Source organism: Python bivittatus, unplaced genomic scaffold, assembly GCF_059951505.1.
Source record: "Python bivittatus isolate LINGU-HERP-01145 unplaced genomic scaffold, Pbiv_v1 ctg000570_np1212, whole genome shotgun sequence".
NCBI classification, from domain to species: Eukaryota; Metazoa; Chordata; class Lepidosauria; order Squamata; family Pythonidae; genus Python; species Python bivittatus.
In genome coordinates this window covers 22,497,940-22,511,586 of record NW_028277097.1, presented here as the reverse complement: position 1 = coordinate 22,511,586, position 13,647 = coordinate 22,497,940, and the positions used below count along the sequence as shown (strand labels likewise).

The window sequence follows — 13,647 nt, the reverse complement described above, 5'->3', positions numbered from 1 at the left end:
CTGGGCACAAGTTGCATGAGAAGGGAGCTGAGGATTTGGTTGATCGATGCAACTTGGTGTGTATTTCAAGCTTTGGAATTTTATCAGTCTCATCGCCCCCACCCCCAGCTTTATTGGGAAAAAAAAACTCTTTTATAGTGAGATTTAAATACGTTTTGTAGTTGAATGACAGCTTTTGATTCAGAGCCGTATTTTATAGGAAGCAGTCTTGTTCGTTATCAGTTTTTGTACGGATATTTAAAAAAAAAAACTCATCAAATTTCCAACAGTAAGTAATATCCCATTCAGTACAAGGTGAAATGTTTTACATCAAATCCCCTGCTGTGTAATGGCCAATCAGACGGTATTTATAGTGGCTGAATGGATTTCTTGGCTCCGTATTCAAAATTAAACATTTTCAGACATTAACATTTAATGGCTTTTTTGCCACACTTCAAGTTGATTTTATGTAACCCTAGATACTCGCAATTCCTTGATAGGCTGAAGTGCCTTGTTTATGCCCCAGATCCTGCAGGCAGTGCTTTTATATTTATTGTACCTGTGTAGACAGAATTAAATTGCAGATTTGATAGCACGTTCATCTCTTCCGCTTGAAAACGATGTGCTGTGGAGTCGTGCTAGGTGTTGATAATCAAACCATTTCAAGCCCACTCATTTCAGTGTCCTTTTTTGCCCTGTAAACCACTGAGAAGAACTAGTAAAGGAACTGTGGACAAGGTTCTGAATTGTGGAAGCTGAACATGGTTTGCTTTTCTCTTTACTTACAGATGTCTAACCAGAGAGGTCACTGTCAGCTGGTGCCACCCTCAGATCTGGATGGATCCTACCTTGGTGTAGCTAGACCACAAACCTTATATAAGAACCACAACATAACCCATAGAAGCCCTACTCTTCTACCTTCAGCTTGGCCTAGTAGGAATAGGGGTGTTCTTGGAACTGGCACCCAGGGATGTCAGACTGATGCCAGGAATGGACTTCTTTTGGAAAATGGATTGCATAATAAATGCAACAACATGGCCTCTCCAGCAAAGCAGCAGTTGACTCCCCATGTTAAAAGAACTCCTGATGGGGACAAGAGGAAGAATGCTTGTCCTCTTCAAACGTGTCCTTTCCATAAAAAACTGGGAAACTCAGCTCATGAACCTTTTCAGGATGCTTGCCATATTCAAGAAAGATACTTGGGACCTCATTGTGAATCCTCCTTGGAATATTTTTGCTCAATGCATCCTCCTAGGCAGAAGGCTAGCAAAGGCTTGAGATCAAAAGAAACCGATCATGGTCAAAACGTCTCCGAAGAAAAAAGGAAACAGCTCTTGCTCCAGAAAATAGAACTTGAAATCGAAAAGGAACGTCTTCAGAATTTGTTAGCAAAACAAGAAGCCAAGCTTCTGCAGCAGCAGCAGCAGCTTCAGCAGTCCAGGCTCGATTATCATCGGTAAGCATGGGAAGTGAATGGGAAATTGGTTTTTGCTAAAGTGCAGTCAGTGTGTGAAACTATTTACAACCTTGAAACCCTGGATGTGGCTCCAAAGTTTGCCGTTGTTAAACATGAGAAAGGAATATTATTAAATAAATGAGGAGTAGCCAGCTATAATGGTATGTGAGAAAGACCTTGAGAAACAGGACGAAGAGATGCTGCCTAGGGAATGGTCGGATAAGAGATGGCATAGCCTGCAGCTGCATAATGGGAAGAGAAAGAGACTCAGAAAGGACACTCCCTGACTTCTCAGGCTGTAAAGGAGATGGCAGGAGATTGTACTTTCAGACTTACAAGATTCTGTTAATGTAGCCTTACAATAAGTAGAGTTAGCTCATCTGGTTGTGTTTCCTGTCTGGTCTACCTGGGAAGGCTGACATCAGATTAGCTGGGTTTAAGCAATTTAATCTCATTTTAATTAAATGTTGTGCAAATTAATGCAAGTGTACGTTTTTCTGGTCCTGCCTCTTTTTAGGGGGTGTGGTCCAGGACCTGCCACTGGAAATCCCTGGGTCTTCTGACCCTCCAAAGCTGTACATTTCTGGGGTAGAGTGTAGAGTAGTTGGTGGTGTATTGCAGGAGCTGTAGTACTTCATCAAACTGCTCTCCAGGCTGTTGAAGAACTTTGTAAAACACAACATGTTATCCAATTTACCAAACGGCATTAGTTCTAAAAAGATGTGTGATTGCTTTAAGTATCTAGTATCTTGGGAACCATTTGGATAGAGCTACCTTGCAAATGGTTTGCATGCTGTGGGAATTTAGCGTAGTGGCTGCAGTAAAAGAGAATAGAGTTTCTTGCAGGCTTTTGAATTTCCCTAAGCTTGTCTATATGGGGAAATAATGTTGATGGGAGAAAAAACAAGAGAGAGTGCTGGGCACTGCTATTGCTGTGGATTCCCATTCTCTGGTGCTAGTAATGAACGTTCCACACCAAGTTTGGAGATGTAGGAAGAAAGTGGGTCAGATGATCCAAGCTTTCAGGTATATGGAGGAAAGGATGGAGCAATGACTTCTTCTGCCAGTGCTGGAGAGAGCAAGGAGGAACACCTTCTAGTTGGTTTAGATGTTCATTGTCATTAGTTCCTCTTTGAGGCATTCAGAGCAGCATCTCCATTGCTTGTGTTCTCCCAGGAAAGTCTTAAAGGGTGGCCAACATTCTTATTAAAAATCTGGTATGCTCACTTGAGAGGCCTGTTTTGGGTAGTGGGGAATGCAGAAGAATACATGTCTGCAATTCCGTGTTAAGTGTTTCTTCCAAAGACACTGGCATATACAGTACATGGCAACAATACTTGCCTTGTCTAGAAAAGCTGGTTTGGGTCCTTGAATGAAAGGACATAAACCTCAAATAAAAGCTGAGGATGACCAGAAGGGAGAATAGTGGGTAGAAAGAACATCTTCCTTCCTGCAATGGCAGTTTGAACAGAGAGAGTCCCCTGCAATTCATGCTGTAATTGTGTAGAGGAAGGTAGTTGGGTGATTCCCCCTCCCCCCTTAATCACATGTGGGTATAGGGATGGGTGATTTGGAAGGGTGAGATGCTGGTTGCCGACAGGTTCTTTCTGTGACTTAGGTTGAGGCAGGATCTAAACATGCAAAGATGGTACCACCAGACCTTATCTGGACAGGTTCAGGCCTGGTGAGTATATGGGTAGGAGGCTAGCAGGAAAACCTAGGGTTCTAAGTTATACCGAGGAGTTGAAAACATTTTGGAAAAAGGCAGTGGCAAACCACTTCCATATTACTGCCAAGAAAAGTTCTTGGATGTGTCCCTAGAGTCACCAGGAGTAAAGAGTCATTGGAAGGAAACTTTAACTCTTTGATCAAAAGGATAGGAAGAGCTTATAAACACAGGATGAGCTCTGTTCTTATGGCCTGCAGGAAGAAGAGGTAAGAGCACCAGGGTGGGGCCAGTGGACATGACCTCCCCCCACCCTTGCAGTCCAGTGGAGGATGCTTGAAGGAGTTTAGCAAACTTGTTTTGGTAGACCCCCCCACCCCCACTTCCTTTCTCCAGTGAGGCCTAACAGCGGGCAGGGCACCCTCAGTCAGATCTCGTTGGCTTTAAGGCACAGGCCGCATTCCAAAAGGCGTGGTCTATATATAGCCAACCAGAGCAGAGAGTCCCCAGAATGCTCTGCATCCCTGAACTATGTTGCTTTTGGCTGGTGTGGGTCTTCCGGGCTGTGTGGCCGTGGTCTTGAAGTTTTGTTTCCTAACGTTTCACCAGCACCTGTGACCGGCATCTTCAGAGTGCAGGAGCACAGACAGGAGCAGTTCTCTCTGTGCCCAGGGTGATGTGGCCCTTTTGTGGGTATTTATAGAGATCTGGGGGGGTGTGTGTGGGGGGGGGTTGGGTTACTGAGTGGCTGCTTGTTTTGGAGTCAGCATCTGTGTGTATTTTCCTGGGGATTAGGCAGGGTTGTTTTTTTTTTTTTTCTTCTACTGAATTGTTAACGAGGGGCTGCTGGGGGTGATTAGCAAGTTCATTGTGTGGACTGTTCACATGTCCTGGTGGTTGAGCTGAGTTCGTTGACCTTTTGCAGGCTGTATTTTTCAGGATTGGTAGCCAGGTTTTGTTGATTTTTAGACTCTCCTCTTTTTTATTGAAACTGTGCTGGTGTTTGTGAATCTCAATGGCTTCCCGGTATAGCCTGGTATAGTGGCTGTTGGTGTTGTCCAGTATCTCTGTGTTTTCAAATAGGATTTTGTGTCCAGTGTGCTTGAGAGCATGTTCAGCTACTGCAGATTTTTCTGGTTGCTGTAGTCTGCAGTGTCTTTCGTGTTCTTTTATCCTGGTATGGATGCTGCGTTTTGTGGTCCCGATGTATACTTGTCCGCAACTGCATGGTATGCGGTATACTCCTGCAGCGGTGAGGGGATCCCTTTTGTCTTTTGCTGCAGTTGCTGGGTGCTGGGAGGGAGATAGGTAGAAAATCTAACCTTACTGTCTTCTGTTTTGCTTGTTTTACACAACTCCCTCTACCACTTTTGAAGTTTGGATCAACATTCTGTGTGCGTGTGCAAGCACACTTGTATTAAGAGGAAGCATTAAGTGTTGGAGTCTAATTAGAACCCCCCCCCCATGGCAGCAGTGACTGATAATGGGAATAACAGTAACAAACAAGAGTCATTTTTATGTGAGATGGGCGGCTATATAAATACAGTAAATAAATAAATAAAATAAAGAGCCCATATAATAGATCAATCCAAAGCCTACCTCATCTACATCCTAAAGTGGCCAACCAGGTGTCTTCAAGAAGTACTTCAGCAAGGAAAACAACAGCTTCTTGACAATAACATTGGGGACTAGTTGCCATCCTGTACCTCTACATGGAAGTTCACTGCACCCCTCCCAGTTCACAGGGATTGCAATTCCTATTTTCCATGAATTTAGCTTGCTTAAAGCCACCTAAGTTAGCTGTGACCCATCATTCTGGCAAAAGGATTTCCTCTTATCTTATAAAGTTTAGCAGAAGACAGGGGGAACCATTTCCAGCTGTGTCCAACTTACTCTTGTAGGAGTAAAGGTAGTAGTAGGAGTTATCTGTGTCTCATTAGGAATCTGTTTACAGAATTTTGGCTTCATAATAACAAGATTTGGTTGCCTTTTAAAAAAAGTTTTGACTCAGGAAGTTCTCTTCTGATGTTCTCCTCCAGTTCCCGAGCATTGGGGGGAGTCTGCTTCTTTTCACTTCAGGAATTGGTGGCATTGTCTTTGATTCAGACATATTCTCTCCCTCGCCCTCCAACTGCTTAGAAAAGAACAGGGAAACATACATGTTTAGGAAGGCAGTATCCTGAAGTGTCCTGTGCTATGCATGCCTCCTTCGAAGAAAGCCCCAAAGAGTTTGGTGGAGTGTTCTCCCAGAGAAGCGTGTCTATAATTGCAAAACATTTTCAATATGCTTACCGTATAAAATAGGAGTAAAGGGAATGGGGTAAAAGCACAGATAGTTTGCTCAATATTTGAGCATATTTACAGTGATGAGTGGCTGTTTTTTCCTTGCAGGTTTAAAGCCCACACTGCCAATTCAGAAGACGTGCTCATGGATGAAGTCCTGATGGGACCAGGCTCCTTGGCTCCAGCAGTGAATGGAATTTGTGATGGCCTCAGGTAATGTCTTGGCTTTATTCACCTGTAACTGACCTTTGCGTGCCAGAATATTTTATGATTTGTCTAAGGAGCTTTACATGGTATGACCCCACACTTTCTTTCATACCTGCATATGTTCTCTCATTCTTGTTCTCCCTCCCTCTCTCCCTCTCTCTCTCTCTCTCTCTCTCTCCTTTCTCTCTCTGGCTCTGTGCTTAGATGAAAACATTCTAGGTGAGGGCAATAAAAGTTACATCCATTGGTAATACAACCAGTAGAGAAGATAAGTAAGGTTGTGTTTGGGCTGCAATTTCTAGATTTCCCCCAGCTTCTGAGATATTGGATCCCTATCACATCGGGCGGGGGAGGTGGGGGGACACCAGGCTGGGGAAGGTGGATATGGAGTTATTTTGTATTACAAAGCAAACAGCAAACAAGAAAAAAAAATATTTATAATGTGACCTCCCCTCCCTCCCACAGAAGGGCACGGTCAGATTTGGTGAAAACGAACAGTGGTTAAAATTATATGAAAGTAACCCAATGAGATCCAATGCGAAGACATAGCAGGATCAGGCCAGGGGCACCATAAAGGAGAGGCAGCTGAACAAGACCAAGACTTGAGACAGGACTGCATTGCAAATGGCAGAACTGTGGGAGAGAAAGAAGGTCATACAAGTTCAGACAAAATGGAAACAAAAACCCAAGAAATTCACCTTAGGGAGCAAAGGACTTGCTTGAACCCCAAACTGGCTACACAGAGTCCTCCTGCAGCTCTCAATATTTTATACATTTAGGCAGATTCTTTGCCCCTGCTGTTAGTGCTAGGGAAGAAGAGATCACTTCCTTGGCCCTTTCTGGCTTCCGGTTTTCCTAGTATAGGTATTGTGAATGAAGTTGGTGGAAGTTAGATTAGCTTTATTTCCTTTTCTTTTTTGTATCTCATGTCTTAATTTCTTGGCCTACTCTTGCTTACTTTTCTGTTCTTTGCATACTGTTGCTTATCCAGTAAGGTAATAGTGTAGAGAATATGTTTGTGTGTGTGTGTGTGTGTGTATTTAGACACCGCCCATCTCACAAGGAAGTGTGTATGTATGTGCAGTCTTTTTTAAGAAAAATAATTTAAATATTGCATATAACACTGGATCAATTTATCAGAAATCCATACTTGATAGCCTTCACTACAGCAACAAATGGAAGGAAATTTCATTCCTCCTTTTGGATTTGAAGCAGGAGTCATACAAGCAGGAGGCAAAATGGAAGGAGGTCTCTGATCTTGGTGTTGAAGAATCTTGGTGGGTGTCCAGCACAGATGGGTCAGGGCTAAGGACAAGATTAGTAAAGCCACTTTGGACTGTTTATGTAAAATATTCCTAGAGTGCTTTTCAACCCAACTGGTGCTCTTGTAATTAACATGCAGTAACTGCATTCCTTCTCTAAGGTTCATCAAAAGCATCTAGTCACAGTGCCAGATCTTTAGTGGCAGATGTGGTAAGTGCTGAATTTCAGCCAGCCAAGTAAAATGTGCGTAGTCAAAGGCCTTTAAAGCTGAGAACTTCCAGCCCTTCATTTGAGGTTAGAGTTTAAACTGTTGTCCACCCGAGAGAGCTCCATTTGTCATGAACTGCCTTGGCTAAGTTAAGAAGACCAGTCCCAAATCTTGTGACCTGCTGCTTTCTCATCCTCTGCTGCTGGAGATGAACTGTCCAGGCTGGGCCACATTTCTCTGAGCATCATTCGCTGGCTGAGATAATCAAGCTGCAGGAGACAACTTGTGGCCTGGAGACTGACAAGGACACGGAATGTTGGCAGGAGGCAGGTGGCGCTCAAAGAATCACATGCTAGGGAAACAAGTTCTTAGTTACGTCAATGATGCGAGGCTGGTCCTAGCTGTTCTGAGAATCTAGCAGCTCCAAAGAAGTTGACTAGTAGTAATCACTGAGAGTAGCACCAGGATAGTAGGTGTTCCTGGGGGCTTGTTGAGACATTACAACTTGTAGCTGAAACTCTCCGGTTCACTGCCCTTGAGCATAGTCTTCATGTGTTGTCACATAAGCCACGAGAAAGGAGAAAATGATTTCCATGATCACCAAGACTAGTACAATCAAAAGGAATTTTAACATTTGCCCCTGAGCGCTTTGTGAGAGTACCTTTGTGTTTGACTTCTGTTTGCCTCCAAGTGGTGTGAATGTCAGTTAAGTTCCTTGGCTCTGGAATATGCAGAAGGAGGTGATGGACTGACTGGGCAGACTTTAACACAGTTGAAGATGGTTTCATTTAAGATTCTGAGCAGGAGATCATTTTTTTTTCTTACTTCCCACTCTCTTATTCACTTGGAGGGTTGGCCTCTAGCTGTTGTCCTAAGGTTGCTTATGGCGTCTTAAGGCTGCAATATGGTGCAGAGGTCCCTAGTGCAGTGCCCATGAATATCTCCTTTGGGTTTCTCCTATTATTTTAAAGAATGGGAGACCAGCAGACTGTGCTGCAAAGCATCATGTTCCTGCATAATTCTTATTTCTTAAAGTGCCTCTGGGTCCTGGATATGTTCCTAAGGAGGGCAAAAGGAAGGTACTTTGCTTGCAAAGGTGTCCACCTGCTCTAAAGAAAGGACAGAGGGAAGTTGGCATCCTAAGAAGGTTGAATGGACAAAGGGGAGTATCTTCATAAATATTACCTTCTGACAGATCAGTAGTTCTTCACTTTCCTTGTCCACTACTGGGGCTATTTTGTGAATGGGCATTTTCTAAGTGAACTCATGGCATGCTTTGAAAATAATAAAATGTCCAGTGCCCCAAAGTTTTATAATAGGTAGGTGAGCAGGTGGTGTCCTACCTTTTTTTTGTTTGGTCTCAGTGAAAGTTCTCTTAGGCACAAGAGCTCCTTGTGCAATATTATGTGACAGCAGTCCTCAACATACTATGAAATAAAGCTCCTCAAATGGACTGGGATTTATTTCTGAGCTGACAAACACAAGGTTGTGCTGTAGATATCCACTGTGCCATTGGAATCAAGTTGCTTGTCATGAATTTGATCTTATGGTTCTGTGCTGAGATCTGCATATCTGATTTGGGAGTCTTATTCTGGGATTAAAGATGGTGCAAGTATGAAGCTGGTACATACATATTTATTCTGTTAAAGAATCTACCCTCAAGCATCAGCTATCCTTTGAATATCAGATATCCTTTGATAACTGGTGGATTAAAAATGAATCAGTGGATGAGGAGGTGATGTAATATATGCAGGATGAGCCTTTGAGATTCCCTCAGATGGTGGCCAAAAATCAGAAGGAGTCTGGTAGCATCTTTTCAGACTAACACATTTTATTAAAAGGCATGAGCTTTTGTGAGCTACAGCTTCTGATTTCTGCTCTGAAATAGCTCTTATCTCCCTTAACTGTCTAGGTGCAGGAGTTCTCTGCTGCAAATGCTGGTCAGGCTCACAAGAAATCATTGGGGGTTCTTTGTTCTTGATAAGAAAATAAAGTTTAATTTCTCATACTCTGAACAGCTAAAAGCAGCTTTCTCAAGCTGGAGTCCTCCAGTTGCAATGGGCAAAACTCTGAGGAAGCTGCCTTGAGTGATGAGGTTTCAAGTCCAACTTGTACGGAGGACATCAGGTAGGAGAAATCTGGGTTCCAGTGCTACGTCCTCTGGATATCTGTCACTCAAGGTGTGAGAACTCTAGCAGAAGATGTTTCTTTGAAAGAAGATTGGAAGCTTGCTAGCTGTTTTTGTAACATGTTCTTTAGCAAATCATCTACAAGAGGATCATAAGTGGAGATCAAAAACTTACTCTCTAACATAACGTGTCTCAAAGTTCATGGCTCTCTATTACATCTCTAAGGGGCAAATTAAATATAGTATCTGATGAAGGGAGTTGTCACTCATGAAAGCTGATGCCTTTTAATGAAATTTGTTGGTCTGAAAGGTGCTACCAGGCTCCTTCTGATTTTGGCTACTATAGTCTAACACAATTCTCTCCTACAATGCCTCTGGTGGCGGGTCTCTTTGACTCTTTCTCACTCCCTTGATGGACCGTGCAGTAATTTTTCATCCTTGATGCATCCCCCCATCTCTCTGCCAGCTAGTTGTGAAGTTTGGCAGCAGTATGTCAGAAAGTTTGTTTCCTGTATTCATTCATCAGCTCTGCAAAAGGTTACCAGATGAATGCGCCCTAAATAATTTAATCTAACGTAAAACCAGAGGAGGCTAAGACGACAACTCCATTTGTCTCTTTTGTTCATTTGAATATGGAAGGGATGTTTGCTTCAAACTCTAAAAGGAGGACATATGATGACCAAGGCTGGAAGTTGATGCTGTGCAGGTAGATGGTATTGTTGAAAGTCAAAAATCCACTTTTTTTGTTTTTTGTTGTTGTTTAGGGGAGAATGTAAATAATAGAAACAAAAATGTTGCATTCTTATGAGTAGGAAAGGAAACAAAAATACATCCTGGTTTATTGTAGAATATCTTAATTGTGCTTCTCAACTAAACAAGGGACTTTTTAAAAAATCAAAAATAATAACCTAGCCATTTTTTGGTTTCTTTTGTTGAAAAAGAAAGTAAGAAAGTAAGAAAGTAAGAAAGTAAGAAAGTAAGAAAGTAAGAAAGTAAGAAAGAAAGAAAGAAAGAAAGAAAGAAAGAAAGAAAGAAAGAAAGAGGTGAAAAGTATTTAAAATATTAAACTTGCTCACATGAGAAATTAGAGTTTGAAAGAAAATAAATGCTACCCTCAACATTTGAAAAACATATTTTATTATAATGAAGTTCTCATTTTGAGTTAATTATCTACAATTACCCAATCTAATTGCAATTTATTCTCTATTATCTATGGGAAGAATAGCAGAGGAGAAAATGTGTGTGCCTTGCCAGCATGTGTCAAGTAAGAAGAAAGGTCCCCACAAGAAGCAAACCTTTAATGGGGAAACTGAGGCACGCTGGTGTGAATGGCATGACTTAGCCTTTAGGAAAGAATAATGAGAAATGAGCCTCATTTGGGGGTGGGTGGGGAAAATCATGTTTTTTACCCAGAGAAAGCTGCTGAGGGCAAATGTGAGTCCTGCTCTTCTCATTCCAAACTCTGCTTCCTCTCCATTTATTTGTAGGATCATTTTGACCTTCCTCTAATTACCAAAGGATTTGATCAATGGTGTCCCTTCTCCTGAGCAACTCGCATTGATTTGCAACACAAGGCAGTGGCCAAAGCAGATACTTTGGAACCTGCTTAGCAAGCAGGGTCATCTGCCCATTCTTCTGCACTCCCAAACTAATCAGCCAGTGACAGGGTGTGGCAGAAACAGATCACCAATTCCCTAATTTGGAGGCCGGCATGGTGTCGGTAGTTTGGTGCAAGATTGCTCAGAGGAAGGGAGAAGTGACAAGGCCCTTTGTCTGTCGTAGCTCCTCTACTCAGCATCACGTGATACCACCCTGCTCATGGCAGTGGAGAACTAGTAATTTGCACCTGGATCACTGTGGGGAAAGGGAAAGGGACCCCGTGCCCCCAGCCCCATTCAGTCACCCTCCAGAAGATTGCTGCTTCTCCATGGCTATTGGGGGAAGGCCTTTGGACTCTCACGGGGTTCTGTGTCACACTGCAGCTTCCCTCCAGCCTTCCCAAGGAAGACTCTGCAGCCCCAGGTTGGAAGGGGCCCTTGAAGCTCTGAAGGGCAGCCCCCTTGCTCTGGGCAGGAATGTAAATTACTTCGCCGATAGATGGCTGCTGAACCTTTTCTTGAATGCCTCCAAAGAAGGAGAGCTCATCATTGCTTCTTTGGAGATATTGCTCTACTGTCCAATTGCTCTTCCTGTTAGGACATTTTTCCTAGCCTTCAATCAGAATCCGTCTTTTACCCTGTCACTTCAATCCAATGTTTTCTGTCCTGCCCTCTGTGTTGACAGGGGATAGGTCTTTTAATTTTTCCAATCCTTTCAGGTGGCTGAAGAGTGATATCATATTCCCCCCTTCGTGATCTTTTCCCAGGACGGAACATATGATCTCCTTCCGATCAGTTCGGAGCAATGGGTTCTCCAAGCAGGGTTGAGGAACTGGGCTCCTGGTTGAGAAGATGCCTCCAGCAACCTGTTTTGATCCATTTTGAGTCCTTTGGCCTTGGCAGCAGTTCAGAATCCCAGACCAGAAACCTTTTCCTGCTGCTCTAACTGATAGTTTTGAATGAGAAATGCTAGAGATGAATCCTGAAAACCCAGACCTCCAGCGCTAAACTCACATGTTCCCACCATGTTCTTTGCTTCAAGCCCACTGGTTGACTTCCAGGTTGTGCCCCCAAAGAGATCTTCTCTCTTACCAACCCTCCAAGACTAAGAAGTGCCTTGCTAGGTCCCAGCATTAGCCCAGTTCTCCATTCTTACAGTGAGCTCCAGGTGTGTAAAATCTTTCATGCCCGCTCCTCCTGTGGCCAGTTTGGTAGCCCATTCCCAGTTCTAGCGAGCTCCCACAATGATGCTATGCTTTCACTGCTGCCATCTGGGCCTAGGATTGTTTTTCTGAAATGGAGAACTTTTGCTATGTAAGAGCTACGTCTTGTGAAAACTCTTCTCCGCCTGCCTAATGCAGGTGGCACGTAGGTGTGGCCATACCCTCAGTGCCTTGCTTTCAAAATAGTGGCACACAGCCTCTTGGGTGAAGGGCCCGGATCTGTTTATTTTTGCCCAATTACTCTGCACAGCTTGCTCGTAGTGTGAAAGGCACTTCAAGGTACCCTCAAAAGGTAAACCATCTCCAGTTGTAGGTCTTTAAAAGATACTTCATCTCTCCAATGCAGATGGTCTGCTACGTGCTGAAATACCCCACAATGCACACATCATTTTGCAAGATCAATATGCTCAGCACCTGCCTCTGTGCACACTCCCGACATCTGGGGTAGATGATCTTTTTTTTTTTCCCTTGGCACTCTACTCTTCTGCCCTTGTATTTCAGCTGGATTTTTGCATATGCATATCTTGGGCCAGGAAAAGTGGGGTGGGGGAGTCGGGGGGGCGCTTCTTTTAAGACTCTGCAGAAGAACTGAATGTCACACAGGCAGATGCCATGCTAATAATGAAGCAGTGCATGTCTTGCACATCAAAGATCTTGGCTGCGCCAGTACCCTGTGATAAATCCGTTTTTCCTAAGAGCCAGCCAGTCTTGCTTGAACACCTCATGCCTGGCTGTGTCATAGCAAAAAGGCCGTGAATCTCTAGGAACTTGCCCCACACAAGCCCCACTGAACTGAACAAACAGAGTCCCCTCTACTCTGCAAGAATTACCTTGAAGGGTCAGGAGAGATGTTATGAGCTGCTTCCTTTCTTTCAAGGGCTGATGGTTCTCTGGAGTTGGTTCCAATAACAGTTTGGTCCCCCCTCTGTTAAACTTCCAGTGCTTTGGGAGCTCTGGAGAAGAAACTTGCATCTTCTTCCCTCTTTAGGTACTGTCAGGCCCAGCCCAAGAACAACAGTGAAACAGTCCAGTTGAGTTCAGTTCCTTTATTTGCTTACACCTTATAAACAGAATCTTGCCAGACTAAATCTGTACTACAGCAACTAGTGGATCTACCCTGGGAGATTCTAGGGAGTGGCTGTCCTGAATCTCTTACTCCTCTCACGCTCCCCTTGCAGACTGGATTGTCTTTTGCCTCCTTTCCCCTGCTGGAATGTACCACCTCCTTCCTGATAGCCTTGATCTCCCACATCACTCTCCTCCTCATAGATACGTTCCATCACAGGAACTGGAAGTTCTACCATAGTTCTTTTAGTCTGTAAAGGCACATAACTGGGTGGAACTTGGGTTAGACCCTTGGTTAACACAGAAAGAAAGGAAGAAAGTGATTTTTATTAAATAACGTAACATGTTCACTTCCATAAAGTATGTCTATTCCATTAGCTGCATTCAGATATATGTGCCATCAAATAAAAATATTAAATGCTAAACATCAGTGCTAACCTATCCTGGCACTCAAAATATTTCTAATCTGTCTTCCTGGTGTGGGTAGATATTTCTAGTTTTGGACTCTGAGTCTGGCTCCCACCTGTTCTTCCAGCTGCACCTCCCCAGTTCTTCTCCTCCAATTCCCTCT

At 43.5% G+C, this 13,647-nt stretch overlaps 1 protein-coding gene across 5 annotated transcripts in view; it reads left to right on the top strand.

Annotated features, from left to right (window-relative positions):
* The window catches only part of KIAA1328 (KIAA1328 ortholog), a 196,057-nt gene that overhangs the window by 128,052 nt on the left and 54,358 nt on the right, over positions 1-13,647 (top strand). For all 5 annotated transcript variants that reach the window (XM_007428308.4, XM_088152612.1, XM_088152611.1 and 2 more), the window contains 2 exons: positions 768-1,435; positions 5,493-5,597. In XM_007428308.4, coding sequence (XP_007428370.3) covers positions 768-1,435; positions 5,493-5,597 — 773 coding nt within the window. The remainder of the gene's footprint in view (positions 1-767; positions 1,436-5,492; positions 5,598-13,647) is intronic.